Here is a 20,954-nt window from a genome sequence, read left to right on the forward strand (position 1 = left end):
CCAAATACATTCCTTTTTTTTTTTTTTGGCTGCATTGAGCAGCTTTGTGGGATCTTATTAATAGTACCCCAACCAGGGATTGAACCACTGGACCACCAGGGAATTCCCTTAAAGGCCTAATTAGATTCTGATTACATGGTTTGGGCAAGAATACTTCATGAATGACACCGGGTATTAGTTTCCTACGGTGCTATAACAAATTACTACAAACTTGATGGTTTAAAAAAAAAAGATATGTCGTCCTTCACAATTCTGGGAGCCAGAAGTTCAAAACAAAAAAATCAAGGTGTCCACAAGGCCTGGCCCACTCCAGAGACATGAGGGAAAAATCTGTTCCTCCAGCTTCTGGTGGCTGCTGGCATAACTTGACTTGTGGCCACTGTGGAGTCTCATCCCAAGGTCACAAGCGTGAGGTCTTGCACCAAGGCCATGGAAGTAGAGCCCAGAACCAAGGTCACCTCTGAAACTGACTGAGCCCCTTTGTAACTGTTGTCAAAAGCTTGCTGATCATCATCATCAAGCTTCCTGACCCCAGTTAAGCAAAAATGCCCACCCTGGTAGTCACTCTACAATGCCCTAACCCATTACCTAATGCCACTCTTCCAGCAGAAATTTTGTCTGGAGACTATAAAAATTGGCTACTAACTCATGAAACGGGTTGGCTCTCCCTTGAGCTGGCCCACTGTTTTAACAGCATCCCATTGACTCTCCCTGGTCTGTTAGGAGATCGGCCTGCTGTGCTCTCAGCACTCTCATTATCTCTGCTCTTTGTTCATAATAAACCCACTCCCTTCTGAAATGCTCTGTGTCTGGAAATTCTTTTCCAACTCGCACTTGGACCGCTGTGACAGCCACATCACTCCAGTCTCTGCCTCTGTGTCACACTGCTTCCTGCTCTGTACTTGTGTGTACTGAGTCTTCTTCGGCCTCCCTCTTAGAGTGATAAGTGTGATTGCATTTAGAGCTCTCCCAGACAACCCAGGAAGATCTCCCCATTGCAAGACCCTTGATTTAATCACATCTGCAAAGACCCTCTTTATCCCAATGTAAGATAACCACACGTTCCAGGGATTAAGGCATGAATATCTTTTGTTGTTGTTTAGTCAATTCAGTCGTGTCAGACTCCTTGTGACCCCATGGACTGCAGCACACCAGGCTTCCCTGTCCTTCAGGAATATCTTTCAGGCAATCATTTTTTTCAGTCTACCAAAAAGTTCTATGTACTTCACAGGGCTTTGTGTCAGGGGGATCATAATGTCTACTTGTTCCATTATTCTTGACCTTAGTTTGATCACCCAGTTAAAGTAGCAACCCCTAGGATCTCTTCCTTGTAGAAGTACTTTTTGCCCTTTTGAGTGGCAAGATGGTTTATTTCTTTGGCAGTGTTACCAAACCATGTTTGTCTGCCTGATGCACAGCAAGCCAAATGCTAGGTTTGCAGCAGAGGGCTTATTCATAAAGCAGCCAACCAAGGGATGAGAGGACAAGCCTCAAATTTAATTCCCAAAAGACAAGGGGCTTGGGATATTCATGGGATAAAGCTGAGGTGTGGTGAAAGGTAATTGGAGATAAGAAGTGCTGTGATCAACATTCTGCATGGGAACAACTAAGCTACAGGCCTCTTATTGGGACCTGTGTTTAGAAAATGACTGCAAGCTCTGAGAATGAAGCTTTTGTCCCTCTGATGTCAAAATGTCATCCAGCAGACACTCGTGCACGTCCAGATGGAGAGTCTTAACTGGCTCTAGCTCAAACCAGACACAGCCAGCTCCAAGTCTCAAAAAACAACTTGGGCAAACATTGTTTGGGCTATGTGGTGTTTGGAGGACAGGCAAGTTTCTGTAAAAACAAAGTGAGCTTGGTCAGTGAAGGCAGGTTACTATTATTACTTATTAATGGCTAACTGCTGACTACCCTTGGTTTCAGCACCATGTGAATGAATATCCAACCTCCATCACACTTAACCTAATGATTTTGGCATCCACTGATGATCTTTGCCTGTGTAGGGGAGGGGAAAGTTTTCCTTGACCTTCTTAGGGTCCCAGGCTCCTTCTGAAAAATCAACCTGACAAAGACAGATTAACAGGAGAAAAGTATACATATTTAAGTTTTACATAACACAAGCCTTCATAAAAAAAATGAAATCCCAAAGACATGGCAAAACATACTTGCTTATATGTTAGGTTGAATGAAAGAGGCAATTGTGGGAAAGTGTCTAAACTACGTGGGGAGGCTAAAGGAAGATAAGGATTATTTTAACAAGTTCTGTTTTTGTTGCAGAATCTTCCTTCCCTAACTGGGAACTTAACCCAGGTCATGGCAGTGAAAGCACTGAGTCTTCACCACTGGGCCTCTCGGAAATTCCCAACAAGTTTTGTTTCTACAGAATTCTCTTGGTCTCAGCTTTTTGTTCTCCTGGTTCAGGGAATTCAGTTCAGTTCAGTCACTCAGTTGTGTCTGACTCTGTGACCCCATGGACTGCAGTTTGCCAGGCTTCCCTGTCCATCACCAGCTCCCGCAGTTCACACAAACTCATGTCCATTGAGTTGGTGATGCCATCCAGCCATCTCATCCTCTGTTGTCCCCTTCTCCTCCAGCCTTCAATCTTTCCCAGCATCAGGGTCTTTGCCAATGAGTCAGCTCTTTGCATCATGCAGCTAAAGTATTGGAGCTTTAGCTTCAGTATCAATCCTTCCAATGAATATTCAGGACTGATTTCCTTTAGGATTGACTGGTTGGATCTCCTTGCAGTCCAAGGGACTCTCAAGAGTCTTCTCCAACACCACAGTTCAAAAGCATCAATTCTTCGGCACTCAGCTTTCTTTATAGCCCAACTCTCACATCCACACGTGACTATTGGAAAAACCCTAGCTTTGACTAGACAGACCTTTGTTGGCCAAGTAATGTCTCTGCTTTTTAATATGCTGTCTAGGTTCAGGGAGGGCGCCTTTCAAATGGGAACTGTCATTCAAGTTTGCAAAATGATGATTTTCCAATTTGGTTACTTTTTCTATACTTATTTTTATATTCTCCTATAAAATAAATAATCTCTCATCAACTGGTACTTTAACCTGAATTACTTGTTCCTGCAAAGGTAAGGGAAATGATTCATTCTTTTCCTCTATTTATAGTATCATGTAAGAGGTTGGTATTAAAGTGTAAAAGGATCCTCCAGTGGTGGTAAATGAATTTCCCCTCTTTTTTGTATACACAGGTCCAGGAAATTTTCCTTTGGTTCCTTATGACCGTATCAAATGCCTCATTGAGACTCAGACATCCTGAGACACTGGCCTCCCCTTGATCTCTCCTTTTAGAGCCATGAGCAAGGAACTGCCACTGGGGTTGGCACGACATCCTCAGTGAACCCGTGTTAGTTATTGTCTACCGGGCTTCTACCTCCAATGGCGAGGGCACTTGAACGGCTTGAGGAATTCCAAAATAACAAAAGCAAGCTTGGTGAAGGTTGAACAACATTCCTTAAATTGGTTGATAGGAACATCACCAAGTTAGCTGGGCTTGATACTGAAGCACAAAGGTGATTGCACATCTTCACTCTTCCCTCCAACCTCCCCTCTCTCGATACACATTGGGTTGGGTCATTCACTATGGGCACCACCTTTGTGGTTGTATTTTTACCGAATTACCCAGAGGTCATTTATTTATCTTTTTCCTTCTGTTTATTTATCTTTTCATTTCCTTCTATGTAGTTTTTGTGGGTGTGCTAAGTTGCTTCAGTTGTGTCTGACTCTTTGTGACCCGGTGGACTACAGTCTGTCAGGCTCCTCTGTCCATGGGGATTCTCCAGGCAGAAATTCTGGAGTGGGTTGCCACGCCCTCCTGCAGGGGATCTTCCCAACCTAGGGATGAAACCCATGTCTCTTGTCCCCTGCACTTAGAGACAGGTTCTTACGCCACCATTTAGTTTAAAAATATTTATTTACTTGGGTGAAGCATTCGAGATCTTTCGTTGCTGCATGTGAACTCGGTGTCATGTGGGATCTAGTTCTCTGACCCAGGATTGAACCCGGCCCTCCTGCTTTGGGAGAGTGGAGTCTTAGCCACCGGACCACCAGGAAAGTCCAGTTATTTCTGATAAGTATCTATTTCTCCACCTGTGTCAGAAAAGCAGGGCGGATCCTCTGCCCACAGTCAGGCCGCCTGTGTTTTCCTCTTCATATTTCTTCTCTCCGACATCCCCATGTCCCCCCCCGTAGGCCCGCAGACTCCGCCTCTGTATGTATGTCCTGTGTGGTAACAACGTGGTTTACCGGCCCAGGTAAAGTACTATGAACACATCAGTTTACTTTGAGAACTGGCAACGAAAGGGGAGAAAGGAGGCATTTATCCTGCCTTTCCCATATGAACCATGCTTCAGGGTAACCCAACAACCTTGATGAGGGACACTTCTTTTTCATTAAAGCATTCCAGTTAATAAGTGAAGAGAAAATAATATAATTCAAAAGCCAGTATTTCATAACCCCTCATGAAATAACTGATTCAGGCAAAACTCATCTGTGTACGTAACTGTCAGTTAGAAGGTTGATGGGGAAACCTTACACAGCAGAGTTAATGGCCATCTGAACACACCACTTACCCTCAGCTTTACTCAAGAGAGGGCCAAGCAAGCAGGACTTGCTTCCTGAGGGAGCACAACAGGAAACACACGGCACCTGAGAAGGAATCTTGTCCTACGCTCCTCCTCACCTGGAGGAATCCAAATCTAATTAAACCTTCAGGTTTGGTAAGTGGAAACACAGGGGATGGAGGAAAAAGTTAAATGACACTCCATTCTACAGGACATTCTACAGGACAAAATGAACCTCCTTCTGTGTAGATGGTATCCAAAAAAATAAAAGAGAGAGAGAGAAAAGAGAGGAGAGGTGAACTACTGTAGATTAAAAAGATTTAAGAAATATCAAATGCAACAAGTAGATTTTCTTGAGATCCTGGTTTGAACAAATCAACTAAAATAAGACATCTGAGGAAATTTGAATAACCAACTTGGGTTTTAGAGTATATCACAGTTATTGTGAATGTTTTGGGTGTGCAAAAGCATTCAGTTCAGTCGCTCAGTCATGTCCGACCCCTTGCGACCCCATGGACTGCAGCATACCAGGCTTCCCTGTCCATCACCAACTCCGCAGCTTGCTCAAACTCATGTCCATCGAGTCGGTGATGCCGTCCAACCATCTCATACTCTGTTGTCCCCCTGCCTTCAGTCTTTTCCAGCATCAGGGTCTTTTCAAATGAGTCAGTTCTTCACATCAGACAGATTTCTTATAGGATTGACTGGTTTGATCTCCTTGCAGTCCAAGAGACTCTCAAGAGTCTTCTCCAACACCACAGTTCAAAAGCATCAACTCTTCAGCACTCAGCTTTCTTCATAATCCAACTCTCACATCCATACATGACTACTGGAAAAACCCTAGCTTTGACTAGACGGACCTTTGTTGGCAAAGCAATGTCTCTGCTTTTTAATATGCTGTCTAGGTTGGTTATAGCTTTTCTTCCAAGGAGCAAGTGACTTTTAATTTCATGACTGCAGTCACCATCTGCAGTGATTTTGGAGCCCAGAAAAATAAAGTCAGCCACTGTTTCCATTGTTTCCCCATCTATTTGCCATGAAGTGATGGGACCGGATGCCATGCTCTTAGTTTTCTGAATGTTGAGTTTTAAGCCAACTTTTTCACTCTCCTCTTTCACTTTCATCAAAAAACTCTTTAGTTCTTCTTCGCTTTCTGCCATAAGGGTGGGGTCATTTTTGTATCTGAGGTTATATTTCTCCCGGCAATCTTGATTCCACCTTGTGCTTCATCCAGCCTGGCATTTCGAATGATGTACTCTGCATATAAGTTAAATAAGCAGGGTGGCAATATACAACCTTGACGTACTCCTTTCCCTATTTGGAACCAGTCTGTTGTTCCATGTCCAGTTCTAACTGTTGCTTCTTGACCTGCATACAAATTTCTCAGGAGGCAGGTCAGGTGGTCTGGTATTCCCATCTCTTTAAGAATTTTCCAGTTTGTTGTGATCCACATAGTCAAAGGCTTTGGTGTAGTCAATGAAGCAGATGTTTTTCTGGAACTCTCTTGCTCTTTCGATGATCCAACGGGTGTTGGCAATTTAATCTCTGGTTCCTCTCTGCCTTTTCTAAATCCAGCTTGAACATCTGGAAGTTCACAGTTCACGTACTGTTGAAGCCTGGCTTGGAGAATTTTGAGCATTACTTTACTAGCGTGTGAAATGAGTGCAATTGTGTGGTAGTTTGAACATTCTTTGGCATTGCCTTTCTTTGGGATTGGAATGAAAACTGACCTTTTCCAGTCCTGTGGCCACTGCAATAGCATTATGGTTATGTAATAAAATGTAATAAAAAAAAGAATGAGATGCATACTTAAGAATGTAGGGGTGAAATGTCATGAGGTCTGGGATTTGTTTTAAAATACTTCAACAAAGAAAATAGACAAAAGGATCAGATGATGCAACGTGGTAACATCTTGATTAACTGCTGAAACTGGATGTTGTGGTACTTGAGGTTCACTAAGCTATTTTCTCTAATTTTGTATTTTTGAAAATGTCTATAAAATGAAAAATCAAGTATTACATTGTTGACCACAAACTCTGGATAGAACATAACAAAATTACACCTTGTCTTTACACCCAGTAGGATATATTCTACTTCTTCTGTCAGATAGAATAAATTATTCTAACATTTTCTTATAAATGCAGTTGAAAGTAAAAGATATCTCTAACTGCAAATGAATGCGGCCCTCATCTCTTTATGATAAAGACATAAAGAATGTCTTGAGGACTTTCCTGATGGTGCAGTGGATAAGATCCCACCTGACAATGCAGGGTACACAGGTCTGATCCCTGGTCCAGGAAGATTCCACATGCTGAGGAGCAACCAAGCGGTATGCCATAACTACGGAGCCTGAACTCTAGAGCCAGAGAGCCGCAACTACTGAAGCCCGAGTGCCTAGAGCCTGTCCTCCACAAGAGAAGCCACCACAATGAGAAGCCTGAGCACCACTAGGAAGAGTAAGTTCCACTCACCGCAACTAAAGAAAAGCCCACACAGCCACGACGACCCAGCACAGCCAAAAAAAAAAAAAGTCCTGAACATTTCTACCATCTTATCCAGGCATTGCATTTTCTTTCCATACAGAGGAAAGCTGTGGCTGTCCCACTCAGCTGCAGGCTCTTTTCACAGCATCTGCTCTAGGACGAAATGCTATTTTCACATGTAATTGCCACAGTGGTTATGTCTCTGCCAGGCTGGCCTGGGAGAAGCTTCTCACCTGCATTTTACACACCTTCTCCCTGCTTCATGGAGGACAGCTTCTCATCCCACCTTAGAATTACAATGCAGCTGGTTTTTAATTATCTTACGAGGTTCCTCCTCCTGCTCCTCATTACACCTGTGAAGAGCGAACTTCTTCTGTGATAGGAAAGAGTATGAAGTCAAAAAGGAGGATTTGCCTTGCCAGAGTCACAGATTTTCACAGTCAATAAGCACACTAGCTTCCTTACCCAAGTTCACGCCCCATCCCACACGTGTGCACGGGGAAAACAGATACGAAGACGCGCAATGACAGAAACAGAGAGACACTGCAAATATTCATTCTCCTTCATTAAAATGTTAAGTTACAAACATTTTGATTCATAAATAATCAAAGTGCATGGTGCCCCTCATCCTCTCTTGAAGCCAAATGTCCTGCCCTCCTAGCGCTTTCATCAACCCTCTCCAAAACCAGTATTTTACCCCAAAGAGGTAAGTCTTCCCCAGTTCCCTGAGTTCACATTTATTTAATGCTACAGGCCCACCTAGCCCTGCCCAAGAAAAGGACCAGTCATAGTCCCAGGAGGGCAGAAAGGGCAGGGGGTGCACAATGTGGAAGGGAAGCGCTCCCAGGTGCGGGCAGCTCCTCCTGGGTGGGAGAAGCCAGGTTTTTAGCCTTAAAGGAATGATCTCCCTGTCAAAGAGAAGTTGATTTTGCAAAAGGCTAGAGTCGAAAGGAAGGTAGAACTGTCCTCTAGGCTCCTCCAGCAGACCCTCTGCAGACCCACGGTCCTGAGGCTCAGTTCAGGGCCCTCTGCCCCCATGGCAGGTGCACAGTTCACAGTGTTCCATAGACGCTGACTTTGACCAGAGAGATGCTCTCCATGTACTGGTTCCGACCTTTCTCATACAGGACGTAGAGCTGTGGGGCCTCATCCTTCCCACCCACATTGCCCTCCAGGGTGGTCAGCGATGAGTAGCCACTGGGCCCCGGCCACAGCTGGACTGTCTCCTTCCTCCAGGAGGTACCATTGCTGAAGCTCCAGCGCAGGGTCAGGTTTACTCCTGGGAACAGCAGCAGAGTCAGGGAGATGAAGGGCTTCCCTCCTGGACAAGGCGGCCTTCTTTCGGTCACAGGGGCTCCCCTGCCCACCCCACACCACCTGGCATATACTCACGGAACTCTGGATGGGCTGGGTTGGAGAAGAAGACAATGCCAGAGCTGGTGGCTACAGCCCCTGCAGCTACCACAGGGTCCACGAGCTCCGTGTCAAAGGTCACATCCCGAGGCCTCAGGGTGTCACAGGCGTCGTAGCTGCGGAGGATGATGCGGCAATGGCAGTGGTAGTTGTTTTGGTTCCGCGCGTTGATGACGACTGAGCCATCGGGGAGCTCGTAGGGCTGAGTGGAGGAGAGGGCTTCAGGAAGACCCAGGGCAGGGGCAGGGCCCAGGGCCCCATCCCTGAGGGAGCAAGGCTGGCTGGCACAGAGCTGGGCAGCCAGACCCGGGGTCTGAGTAAAATGGACCTCTGGAGGGCAGAGCAGGTCGGGCGGGTGGGGAACAGGTGGAATCCTCACCTGGCACTCATCGGGGTTGAAGTCGTTTTCCCGCTTGGGCTGGCCGTAGGGGATGCCGCTGACCCCACCTCCGTAGCGCCAGGAGACGCCGTGATCATCGCTGAGCAGGCAGAAAACCCCATCCCGCTCCAGCGTTCCGTGGCCACACACGATAAGTCGGCCCTTCCGAGGCTCCCGCTGTTTCTGTGGGGAAAGGATCGGGATGCTGCAGACAGAGATACTGAGGAGGCTCAGAGGCAGGGAAGGGGGACCCCTCACCTAAGTTTGAGGATACACCCAGTCCCCTTCCGTTCTGTCCTTGCTGTGGGTCCTGCAAGCCTTGCAAACACCCACTGACTGAATTTAGCTTTTTGGCAGAATAAACTCCTTGGGGGCATACAGGGTATACTCTGGACAGGCTGTGCAAAGGACAAGGAGGCCTAGCCACAGGCATCAGATGGGAGCTTAAACCCAACCTGTGTTCATGCACCAAGCTGTGGCCCATGGCACAGGCTTGTGTCTGCCCAAATGAAGGAGTTTTTTTCCCTAATCTGCATGGGGTTTTCTAATTTTTTTCTAATCTGTACATGGATTCAGTTCAGTTGTTTAGTCATGTCCGACTCTCTGTGAGTCTGTGGACTGCAGCATGCCAGGGTTCATGGATTGTTACATGGTTTGGGGCAGCCCTGTGGACAACCCCCAGATGGAATGCCACTGGCAAAATTCCACCTTCCCTGGGTAGAACGTTCTTCCCAGGATGTCCCTTTCTTCCACGGAATCCCATCTAAGACAGAAAAATCTGACTTCACAGGATCTTGTCTTTGCAAAGGAGTCCGTTATGGGGCAGACTCTCTACAAGGCAGCTCCTTCCACCCATCTCAGGACAGAGACCTGAATGCCAGAGCCCGGTCCTGGGGCAAACATCTCGGTGCCTATATCCAGGGAGAGGTTCCGCGGCGAGCTCCAGGAAACACCATCATCCTTACTCCACACCAGCATGGTAGAGGCCACCTGGCAGCCAGCCTTATGAGCACAGAGGGAGTAGAAAAGGAAGACCACGCCTGTCGTCGTGTCGCTCACCACTGCCCCCAAGTTCAGCCCATCTGGGGTCTCCCCATCATCCACAATGAAAGCTGTCGGAGACCATGTGCTGCCTAAAGAAAAAAAGCAAGAGACCCAGGGTAAGCACTTTGAAGGTGCTCTTTCCACCACTCCCTGCCATTTTCACCTCCTGGCTAGGGACCCAAGGCTTTATGATGGCCCCGAGGCCTACAAGACCTGCCCTTCCTTACCTCTCTGACCTACCTTTGTTCACTCCATCCAGCCACACAAACTCCTCATTCATTGAATATTTCCCTCCCTCCTTGGGGCCTCTAAGCTGTTACACTGCTTAGCATGCTCTTTCTCAAGGCTCACTCACCTCCTCCGAGTCTGCTAAAAGATCATGTACTTAATATTGCAGTCAGACTCTAGCACTCTCCTTATCTCTTGCCCTATTTTGTTTTTTTTCCACTGTATTTATTACCTCTTAACACAAAAAATACATTTAGTTATTTATTATGTATATTGTCTGTCTCCCCATTCCCTATCCCATGAAGGCAAGGATTTTTGCTCTGTTTTGTTCATAACTGTATTCACAGAACCTAGAACAATGCCAAGTATATAGTAAGTGTTCAATAAATGTTTGAATGTATGCTCAACTCCTTGGTGATACTAGTTTTCAGATCACTGCCCTGACACCTTCCCTCCTTTAGGTTCTCTCTACTTCTCAGGGATCCAGCAGCCCTAGGCCCCTAAAGGCAGGTCAAGCTCCCCACCCATCCAACCTCTCGTGACCCAGTCATCTTTATACCCTGGTCCATAGACCTCCGCAGAGCTATGAATTTAGCTCCTTTATCCGATGTCGACATTTTTCTGGCCTCAGCAAAGGCAAGGAGAGTGCCCCGAGGAGTGGTGGTAATGAGCGGGATTCGGAAAGTGTCCACGGAGCCGATTTGCTTCCCACTCACCCACAGAAGTTGTTCCATGGTCACAAGTGGATGAACCTAGGAAGAGGAAGGGTCAACAGAACAAAGGTGACTTTGGGTTTTAGAGTGAATGAAGAGAGGCTTGGAGTCAGATTTCTCTGGGAGAGGCTGAGTGATGGGGATCCGGTGTGCGAGCTGGGGTCCCAGAACTAAGGGGAACCCGAGGAGAGTTTAGAGTGAAACTGGTGGCTCAGAGCTAGGAAGGGGCTACGAGGGGAGAATGAGCCCTCAGGGACAGGGAGACCTCAAATGGGGAAGAAGCCTGAAAGAGGAGACTCAGAGGGAAAGAGGACAAAGACCCAGAGAGGGAAAGGGACTAGGAAAGGAGGAAACGGGGTCGCAGGGTTCCTTGGAGGAGAAAGCGATCAGCAGCCCCGTCCCGACGGGGACAACCGGGCACAGATAGCCCGCGTGGGTCGGGGACGGAGCTATGCGAATGGGGACCCACCAGACTGAAGTCATCCTTTGCTCCGGCCCCGACTCCTGCAGGAGACATTAGCATGAAGATCGCGGAAAATATCTGAACCCTACAGATTCCCCATAATCGCAGCATTCGCGGTCTCCTGAGTTTGCCCAAGGACACTATACCGGGTCCCTCTTCAGTCATCTCTCCCTCGCGGCGGTCACGACCCTGGCCCCCAGGACTCGGACGCGGGTTGGAATCGATCAACTAACCCCGGCCCTTTAAACGCTCAGATGTATACCCCAAACCCGGCCCACACCCAGCCGCCTAGCCGCGCTTCCGCGACTCTAACTGGTCCTCACAGGACTCTGCACGTGACCTTCTGCGCTTCAGAGCCACTTCTTCCAATTGGCCATCTTTGAAGCCCCGGGGCGCGTGACCCGGGAGGAAATCGTATTGGATGGGGTGAAGAAGGGGGCTGGCATTACTCAGCAGAAACCTTTTGATTGGTCAAGGGATCTAGGTTACGTCATGGGGGCGGGACCTACTTTAAAGAGCCGGCGAGGTTAAAAAGGCTGCATGTAATCATGGATGAAATAAAAGTCCGAGAATTTTTGAGAAAACAAAATAGCAATTTTTTAATAAAATCTTTTTACTACAAAAGCGTGATCTGGAAGGCGGGGAGGCTGTACAGGCAGGAGACAGTCCAGGATCAGGGATGCATCTCTCACTTCTTCCTCTTCTTGTCTCCCGGGGTCCCCTTGTTCTTCTTGCCAAGAATCTTCAGAAGGCTCTTGGACATGTAGTAGGGCCGGTCTGCTGAGCCATCATTCCGCTCCAAGTCTTCCACTAAGGCGCGACAGAGACCGTAAGAGCGAACCTTTGGGAACCAACCCCACTACCCGGGAAAATGAGGGACTAAGAGACAGCTGCCTGGTTTCCAGACTGCACCACCACCGGCTGGTTTGGGGCGCAGTTTTTGTAACCTATGTAATCGTGTCCTCATCTGCAAAGTAGGGTGAACGATACTATATTTCATAGCGTGATAAGGGTTAACGGAAAAAATATATGTCAGTTGCTTGACAGAGAGCCTGCTACACAGGAAACTCTGAATAAACGCCTACAGTATGGTAAGGAACTCCCCACTCACTACAGCCACCTGCTGGGAAGTCTCCTGGGGCTAATTTCTCCCCTAGTTTTTCTCGGGAAGATACCAGAGGCCTCTGCCCTAGAATGCCCCTTCTTGGGAGAGCCCAGGAACCTGGGAGCGAATCAGAGGCCTCTGCCCTAGAATGCCCCTTCTTGAGAGAGCCCAGGAACCTGGGAGCTCATTCCCTCCATTCTTCCCAAACACCTGCCCTGAGGATGTTAGAAGAGGCTCTGGCTCCTATAACTCACAAAGTCGCTGTTTCTAGAAGCACCACATCTCCTAAAGAGCCTGAACGATCTTTTAAGCTGAGGAGTGGAGGTGGAGGGGCTGTCTTGTCACTCACAGAAACAGAGGAAGAGAGTGTCCACACACATTCCAAAAACACTGAAGAAGCCGCTGGCGATGAGGTAGGCCCCTAGGATGGAGACCTGGAAGACACAAGGCTCCCGATAGTGTTCCTTTGGAGAGTTGGAGAATGAAGTGGCCGCGGGGTGGAGGGGTGGGAGGATGAGAAGGTATGGAGTGGGGGTGGGGGTGGGAACGTGTCACTCACCATGATGGGCAGCCAGTAATAGTTGAGTTGAGGATTCTCAAAGGTTTTACCCAGACTAGGGATGCGACCCGTGAAGAAAAAGAAGGACAGGACCCCTATGGGAGAAATCTGGACGTCACTATCACTCCTCTGAGGACACCTCTTAAACTGTCCAGCACCCCTGTCCTCTGTCCCTGTAACTCCCTTCCCTGGTCCTTACCGACACCTCCAACCACCAGCAGCTTCCCAAAGAACAGTAGCAGGTCTGTGACTTTGTCCAGGACGACCACCCTGTATAAGGTGTTGGAATAGGTTGGGGATAAGAGGCCTGCCTGGGCTGGGAATAGAACTAGCTGCATAATTTGCTGTGATAGATGCAAAATGAAAGCTGTTCACATTTCAAGATGGAGGTAGCAGAGATTAAACCAAGCTCAAGGCCCTTCTGAGCACAGCACACTTGTGGATGGGAGATGACAGGGGTGGGGGGGGGGGGTGGTGTCAGCCTGACCTGACAATGTTCCGCATGAGCAGCATGAAGGCGTTTTTGGCTGAGACACAGAAGTTCTTCCCGTAGATGGCAATCTGGGTGAGGTGGCAGTTTCAGAGTTAGCTGTGGTGAGCTCACCTGGGCCAGGGCGGGAGGTCAGGGTCAGGAGTGCCCAGAGCAAGGGGTTGCTCATATAGTGCACTCACCATGATGTATGCATTGCGGTTCAGGAACTTGATGAACTTTTCCAAACACCAGAGGCAGCACTTGAAGCAGCACAGGATACAGCGAGTCAATGGGTTCTGGGCTCCTGGGGGTAAGAAAGGCTCATGTTTGGTCACTGGCCCCTGATAGGCGCTCCTGCCCCATCAGGGATACAGCTGATTAGGCCAGTCTCGGCCAACCCCCAGCCTCTGCTCACCTCTCAATTTGTGGTCAATGTATTCCAGGATGACCCGAGCTATCTGCACCAGGGTCAGGATGAGGGCTCCAAAGGCTAGTGATCCCGTGTGGTAACTGCAGGGAATTGGTGGTCAGAGGCAGCCCCAGGACCCCTGGGCTTCCTAGGTTCACAATTCCCATTCCTCTGCCCTGGACTTACCGGAGTGTGCGCAGGAAAGCAGAGCCCAGGGGAAAGGTAGGGATGTCCCGGGGCTTGTGGAAGGCCCAGTAAAAGGAAGCAAAGGCCCCAGCCAGGACACACTGGCCCAGGGCCAGTACCCAGTTGATGGTCCAGAATAGCCCCAGAACTGCATAGATTTGCAAGTTGAAGAGAGAACGCTGTGCCAGGCCTGTGGACTGGTAGCCCTGGAAGACGCACATCAGCCCGGGACAAGAGGAGTTCACTTGCTCCTGTGGAGAACAGCAGAGGATGGAAACAGCCTTCCCAGAGCTGGGGAAGCCCGTTCCTTCCAGGAGATTTATCTCTGGGTTCAGACAGGGTTCAGCTTGCCTATTGTGTGAGCATAATTTGCTTCCTTCAGTCTCCAGTCTCTGCAATAGCACAAGAGCTCCCAGGCTGTGCTGCTGTTGCGGCTCAGTTGTGTGTGGCTCTGTGACCTCATGGACTGTAGCCCACCAGGCTCCTCTGTCCCTGGGATTTCCCAGGCACAAATACTGGAGTGGATTGCCTTTTCCTACTCCAGGGAATCTTCCTGACCCAGAGATTGAATGCTTGTCCCTTGTATCTTGTGTGTTGGCAGGCAGCTTCTTTACCACTGCGCCACCTGAGAAGCCCTGTTGTTGTAACCAAGCCTTAATGGTATGGAAGCAGTGTTACCAGTGCCTAGCTCTCCCTTGGACTCCATCAGCTGTCCTCTTCCAAAGCAGCCTCTGCAACTTCAACCAAAACACTGTCTAGCAAAGTTGAACAGACTGGGTACCAGATGATACTAAGGAATTGTTCATTTTGCTTGGTGTGATAATGGTGTAATGGTTATGCTTTTTAAAAGTCCTTATCTGTTGAGATCCATCCTGATATATTTATTGATGAAATGGCACAGTGTTCAGAATTTGCCTCTTAAAGCTCCAGGAAAAAAAAAAAAAATTGCAGGGGGTTGGGGAATGGGTGGGGAGACAGAAAAAGAACAGAAAGCTGAAGGTTATGGAATCTGAGTATGGGGATTCTCCATGTTTGTGTGTATCTGCAAATGTCTCTAATAAAAAGTAAAAAACACAGACTTGTCTCCTAAAGCAAAGGTCCTAAAGTGGGACCTACTAAACTGCACATTAAAGGAAACTGTTGAAAAATGCACTTTCTGACCCAACAGTCCCCGTGCGCCGGACGCGCCGCGGCCCTGCGGCCCTGGGGACCCCCGCGCCTGCACTGTCCCCGCGCGGACGAGTAGGGGGCGCCAAAGAAAAAAAAAAAAAAAAAAAAAACACCTACTGAATGGGAGGAAATATTTGCAAATGACATGATCAATAAGGGATTAATAGCCAACATATAAAAACAGCTCATACAACTCAACATAAAAAAGAAAAGCAAACACACACACCTGATTTAAAAATGGGCAGAAGAACTGAACAGACATTTTTCCAAAGAAATGTGGATGGGCACCAGGCACATGAAAAGATACTCGACATTGCTAATCGTCAGGGAACTACAAATCAAAACCACAATGAGATATCACGTCATACCTGTTGCAATGGCTGTCATCAAAAAGAATACAACAGATGTTGGCAAGGATATGGAGAAAAGGAAACCCTTGTACACTGTTGATGGGAATGTAAATTGGTTCAGTCACTGTGGGAAGTTTCTCAAAAAGCTAAAAATAGAACTACCATTATGACCCAGGAATTTCACTTCTGGATATATACTACCCCTCAAAAAAAAACAAAAAACAAACAACCCACTAATTGGAAAAGATCCATGCTCTCCCAATGTTCATAACAGCATTATTTTCATTTGCCAAGGTGTGGAAGCAACCTAAATGTCCATCAACAGATGAATGGACAAAGATATGGTATATATCAATATATACAATGAACTACTACCCTGCCATAAACAGGAACATTTGCAGCAACATGGATGACTTGGAGGATGTTATGCTAAGTGAAATAGTCAGAGAAGGACAAATACTGTATGATATCACTTATATGTGGAATCTAAAAAATACAACCAACTAGTGAATATAACAAAAAAGATGCAGACTCATAGAGGACAAATTAGTGGTTACCAGTGGGGAGAGGGGAGCTGGATGGGGCAATATAACTACTTGGTATAAAATAAGCTACAAGGATATATTTACAGCATGGGGAATATAGCCAGTGTTTCATAATAACTGTAAAATGGGTGTGCCTTTTAAAAACTGTGAGTCATTATGCTATACACTTGTAACTTATATAATATTGTACATTACACTTAAAAAAATCAAACAAATTTCTCTTTCCACGGGACTTTCCTGGCAGTCCAGTGGTTAAGGCTCCATCCTTTCACTGCAAGGGCTTGGGTTCTATCCCTTGTCAGGGAACTAAGATCCCACATGCCACGTGATGCAGCCAAAAAAAAAACCAAACCCAAATGTTTTTCCATAAAATGTGACAAAAGTCTTGATAACTGTTGAAACTGATTGTATGTTTGAAATTTTATAACAAGAGGGAAACTACTTTCCACTTTTTATGTAATTGTGGGTTTGTGTCTGTTGCCCCCGCTAGGTCCTAAGCAAGTTGAAAGCAACAACTGCTTCATCTGGGGCTTTGTATAAGCAGTGCCTGGATCCTCCTTAAGTGGTCTCCCTCTCCTTTTTCAATGTGCGGCAAATGTCTGTGGGCAGGCTTCCCTGGTGGCTCAGGGGTAAAGAATCTGCTTGCCAATGCAGTAGACACAAGTTCCATCCCTGGGTTGGGAAGATCCCCTGGAGAAGGAAATGGCAACCCACTCCAGTATTCTTACCTGGGAAATTCCATGGATAGAACAGCCTGGTGGGCTACAGTCCATGGGGTCGCAAAGAGTGGGACACAACTGAGCAACTAAACAATGCCTGTGGGCACAGCCCATGGTCCCAGCTCTGATGCAGTGGCCACATGAAAGCTTTGACACTAAATGCCCAGCAGTCCAGCCCCAACTCCCTGGGAAGCTCACAGAGGAGAGTTTGGGGAAGTAGTTTCTCTCCCGGGCACCCAGGGAACCCACCTGCCTGTTGCCTAGAACAGTGTGTTCTGAGGAAGACTAAAATAACCTAAACAAAACCCACCTACAGACACCAGCTCTTATCAGGTGCCAGCCATTATACTAGGCATTTTCATGTACCCAGTGTCCTTTCTCGGCTACCCTGAAGCACAGATATTAAGATTATCTCCATTTTACAGGTAAGTGAAGTGAGACAGAAAGGATGAAATGGTCAATGTTCCTCTGGGCAGAGAAGCGTCCTGAGGAGGGAAGGCGATGCTGGGATCTTCCTGCCCCAGGGCCTGGCGGCACAGCATGCCTCCTCTTCCAGCACAAGGGGCAGGGGGAGGTGCTCCGTGGGAGATCCGGAGTCTGCTAGGGGCCTGCTGTGTGACCCTGGGTGAGCCCCTTGCCCCCTCTGGTCCTGTCTCCTCTGCACAATGAGGGATTTGGACCACTTGACCTTCAAGGTCCCCTCAGCCCTCTTGACGCCCTCCACGACACCCCCAGATCCTCACCATGGGGTCGCATGATGTATTCATGGGCACTTTCTCACAGCCGGGCAAACTGCTGTTGGGCGCCCAGAACACGTACTGGGGTTGCCCCGATGTGGCCAGGAATCCAGAGGGGAGTCAAAGAAAGCAGGGTGATGGGGGACCTCCACAGATTCCCCTCCCCTCCTCAGCCACCCCTTCCCAGGCATTTGAGCAGCTTGCTCACTGCACAGAGGGGCTGAAATTCAGCCTGTGCCTGCTCTTTCACAGCAGGGCTGTGTCTGCTGGGCAGAAGGGGTGCCTTCTTCCGATGGCACTAGTATTGCCCTGCCCCCCACCCCCAAGGGCTTCAGGAGGGGTGAGCCACGTGGGCAAAGGATACAGAGCGATTATAGCCCAGTAGGCAATGCAGACAAGCAGGAGGGCGAAGGTGACCAGCGGGTAGAACATGGTGGACATTATGTATCCTACAGCCCTGCAAGGGAGATGAGAGCAGTCCATCAGTGAGGCTACCCCATGACCCCCACCACCCTCTCTTGGGGTTGACCCCGGCACAGGCCACACCTCTGCCCTCTCTGGGGCCTGCCCCATACCCCTAAGACTGGGCACACGGTAGGTGTTCACTGGAAGAACTGAATTGAATAAATCAGCCTCAAGAGAACTTTAGAGGAAACTAGAGTCACAGATGGAGAAGGCAATGGTACCCCACTCCAGTACTCTTGCCTGGAAAATCCCATGGACGGAGGAGCCTGGTGGGCTGCAGTCCATGGGGTCGCTAAGTCAGACATGACTGAGAGACTTCACTTTCACTTTTCACTTGTTAATCACCATGTTATGCTATCCCCTTTCCTCCACTGCCCTGCCACCTTTCCAGCGCTCCCTTTTCAGGCCCGCCCCTTTGCCCTCTGCCCTTTCTCCTTCCCAGGCAGGCCTGACCTGCTGGCCTCCTTCAGGAGGGCGATGGCGATGCAAATCCGCTGCCGCAGGAAGATGAGCATCAGCAGCAGGACGCCTTCGAGCACAGCCAGTATGATCACTGAGGGCAGACAGGGGACAGAGGGGCCTGGGTCAGGGCCAGGGCAGCTTTTGGGCAGCCAGTGGTTCACGGTAGGCAGGGCACTCACAGGCGGCTAGCCAGGTCTCCTGAACGTTTCTGTAGGCACTGAGGTTGGTGGTGAAGCCCAGCTGGGAGATGGAGGCACCCTTGTCCCGCAGCACGCGGTATTCTTCCCAGCAGTGGTAGATGCCATATGCCAGCACACCCAGCACCCCTATGATCAGCACAAACACCAGGGGCCCGGCCACCAGCCGTAGAAGCAGGATAAACAGCAGGCTCAGAACCAAAGCCAGGCCTAGTGCACTGTGGACAGGGAAACATAAGTGAGGGTCACCCCACATTGCTTGTATCTTTCCCTGTGCAAAGGCCCACAGATGTCTTTCCTCAAACCCCTAATGTCTCCATCAGAACCACTTTACCTCCACCCCCTTTTTCTTATAAATCCTGTTGGATTTGGGATCCATTCAGACCTCTGGCTCCTCCTCCCCTGCCCAAAGATCCTGTTTCAGATGGTGGTCTAGGGGACAGAGAGGCACAGTGGGGAGAGAAGAAGGACGAGAGGGCAGAGGAACCTGGTGACTCACATAAGAATCCAATACCAGGACTGGGCAAAATCTTCAAAGATCTTGACACTGATGTCACGGGCATTGAGGCTGTCGAGAAGACCACTATTGGAGAGAGACAGAGTCAGATGGGGCTCTGAGTGGGAAAGGGGGGTGGGACAGAGGTGGAAGGGCAAGGGATTGCCCACCTGATGCTCTGGGAGATGGATGTGTTGGAGATCCCTGGGAGCTCAGGCACCGTACTATTGGTCCATGGGAAACAGCGCCCCAGAGCTGGAGGGAGAGAACCGGGGTGGGGGGGGTCCCACAGAGCTGACTTCAAAGTCTCTGGCCGCCCCCAGACCTCCACCCCCGAACTGCTGCTAGGACAGGGTAGAGAAGGGCTCTGCACCCTGCAGAGGGCAGTTCTTGACTCCACAGCAGAAAGGGAGCTCCTGCCCCAAGGAGCCCAGTCTGGCTGCCTTCACGGTCTCTTCATGCCCCTTCCTCCATGCCCTGCCACTGCCTGGGTTAGACCCTCCTGCCTCTTGCAGCACCTCCATGCCCACCTCTGCCACCCTTCAATTCAACCTCTGCTAGAGTGCCTGGGAGACACGGCACGGCCGGGACCTGGCATTGCAGGCTCAAGGTCACTGCTAGACGCCCTACCCTGGAGAGTGCCCACGCTTGACGTTCAGGCTGAGTCTCCATCGTCTGAGCCCAGCCCCTTTCCCCTCCCCTCTGTACCTTCGCTCTCCCTCCTCTAGAAATTCCATCCATTATGCCCCATTCAGCTCCATCTTCATCTCCCCTCCTCCAGGAAGCCTTCTCACCCCGCCCCTACCCCTCTCCCCTGGCACCTATTATGTGCCTACAAAGCCATTTATCACCACCCTCACAACAGCTTTGTCATGCTTGCTTTGGCATTTACATTCTAAAGATAAGAAAACAAGGTTCAGAGAGGCTGAGCCATTTACCTAAGACCACACACACACAAGTGCTAGAACTTAAAGCCAGATCTATCTGATTCTGGAGCACTCATTTGGAAATACTTCCTATTGCACACATTGAGAGTTGGATATCCTTTCTCATGCTATAGTTTAAAAAAATTTTTTTTCCTATACTTTCCATGAGGTTTGCAGGATCTTAGCTCCCTGGCCAGGGAGCCAACCAGTGGCCCCTCCAGTGGAAACACAGAGCCCTAACCATTGGGCAACCAGGGAATTCTCCTCAATTTTCTTTTTTTTTCCTGTTAAAAATAACATTCACTATTGGGAAAAAAAAAAATCAACCATGATCCTATCACCAGACACAGTCCCTTTAACATGTGGGTGAACATCCTTCCAGTCTGTTCCTGTGCCTGCATATAAATGCACGTGTGCACATTCACCCATGTATGTTCTCGTGGGAATCTCATGCAATTGCTTTGTGAACACCTTTGATCTCAGCACCTAGGAAGCAGTTTTCATCTTCACTTCATCTGTCCCTGGAGCCTGGCATGCAGCAGGTGCATAATAAGCACTGGTGCTCTGACTCCAGGATGATCAGCAGAGGAAAAAAAGCAAAGAACTGATGCCTGTTCCTATTTTGTTACAGAGTAGCTGTGTGACTTGACTCTCTGAGCCTGGTTTCCTCAAAAACCTAGGACTGGATGTTGTCTGAGAGAGGAATGTAGCTTCTCACCTGGAGTGGAAGGCAGGAGGAAACTGGGGCAGAGCTCCTGTTGTAGGCTATGGAGTACTTGCTGGAGGGGGGTGGGGAGACAGACAGACACACAGACACAGAGTAGGATGAAGGAAGGAGTCATCCCCTT

At 48.7% G+C, this 20,954-nt stretch overlaps 2 protein-coding genes across 2 annotated transcripts in view; both read right to left on the minus strand.

The window, feature by feature from the left end:
• Positions 1-7,612: 7,612 nt before the first annotated feature.
• Positions 7,613-11,649, minus strand: NEU1 (sialidase 1 (lysosomal sialidase)). Its single transcript, XM_010833341.1, has 6 exons — positions 11,315-11,649; positions 10,692-10,884; positions 9,731-9,993; positions 8,861-9,043; positions 8,461-8,683; positions 7,613-8,347 (listed from the first exon to the last, which is right to left on the minus strand). The coding sequence occupies exons 1-6, from the start codon at positions 11,471-11,473 to the stop codon at positions 8,121-8,123; spliced, it is 1,248 nt and encodes a 415-aa protein (XP_010831643.1). The 5' UTR covers positions 11,474-11,649; the 3' UTR covers positions 7,613-8,120.
• Positions 11,650-11,885: 236 nt separating this feature from the next.
• SLC44A4 (solute carrier family 44, member 4) overlaps positions 11,886-20,954 on the minus strand; it is a 13,490-nt gene continuing 4,421 nt past the window's right edge. The window contains exons 7-21 of the mRNA XM_010833342.1: positions 20,825-20,885; positions 19,351-19,435; positions 19,184-19,267; positions 18,667-18,902; positions 18,479-18,578; positions 17,925-18,017; positions 17,567-17,669; positions 14,040-14,290; positions 13,860-13,954; positions 13,645-13,748; positions 13,460-13,533; positions 13,172-13,242; positions 12,973-13,067; positions 12,763-12,847; positions 11,886-12,118 (exon numbers count right to left, since the gene is read on the minus strand). Coding sequence (XP_010831644.1) covers positions 11,997-12,118; positions 12,763-12,847; positions 12,973-13,067; positions 13,172-13,242; positions 13,460-13,533; positions 13,645-13,748; positions 13,860-13,954; positions 14,040-14,290; positions 17,567-17,669; positions 17,925-18,017; positions 18,479-18,578; positions 18,667-18,902; positions 19,184-19,267; positions 19,351-19,435; positions 20,825-20,885 — 1,659 coding nt within the window. The 3' untranslated portion in view covers positions 11,886-11,996. The remainder of the gene's footprint in view (positions 12,119-12,762; positions 12,848-12,972; positions 13,068-13,171; positions 13,243-13,459; positions 13,534-13,644; positions 13,749-13,859; positions 13,955-14,039; positions 14,291-17,566; positions 17,670-17,924; positions 18,018-18,478; positions 18,579-18,666; positions 18,903-19,183; positions 19,268-19,350; positions 19,436-20,824; positions 20,886-20,954) is intronic.

The sequence above is a fragment of the Bison bison genome, unplaced genomic scaffold (genome assembly GCF_000754665.1).
Source record: "Bison bison bison isolate TAMUID 2011002044 unplaced genomic scaffold, Bison_UMD1.0 scf7180017863415, whole genome shotgun sequence".
NCBI lineage: Eukaryota > Metazoa > Chordata > Mammalia > Artiodactyla > Bovidae > Bison > Bison bison.

Coding starts and splice junctions, on each gene's coding strand:
- NEU1 (XM_010833341.1), bottom strand. CDS start 11,473: ATGACTGAAGAGGGACCCGGTATAGTGTCCTTGGGCAAACTCAGGAGA. Junction 9,044..9,730: donor GACCGGGCTCTGGCATTCAG/GTCTCTGTCCTG, acceptor CTTTCCCCACAG/AAACAGCGGGAGCCTCGGAA. Junction 8,684..8,860: donor TCAACCCCGATGAGTGCCAG/GTGAGGATTCCA, acceptor TCCTCCACTCAG/CCCTACGAGCTCCCCGATGG.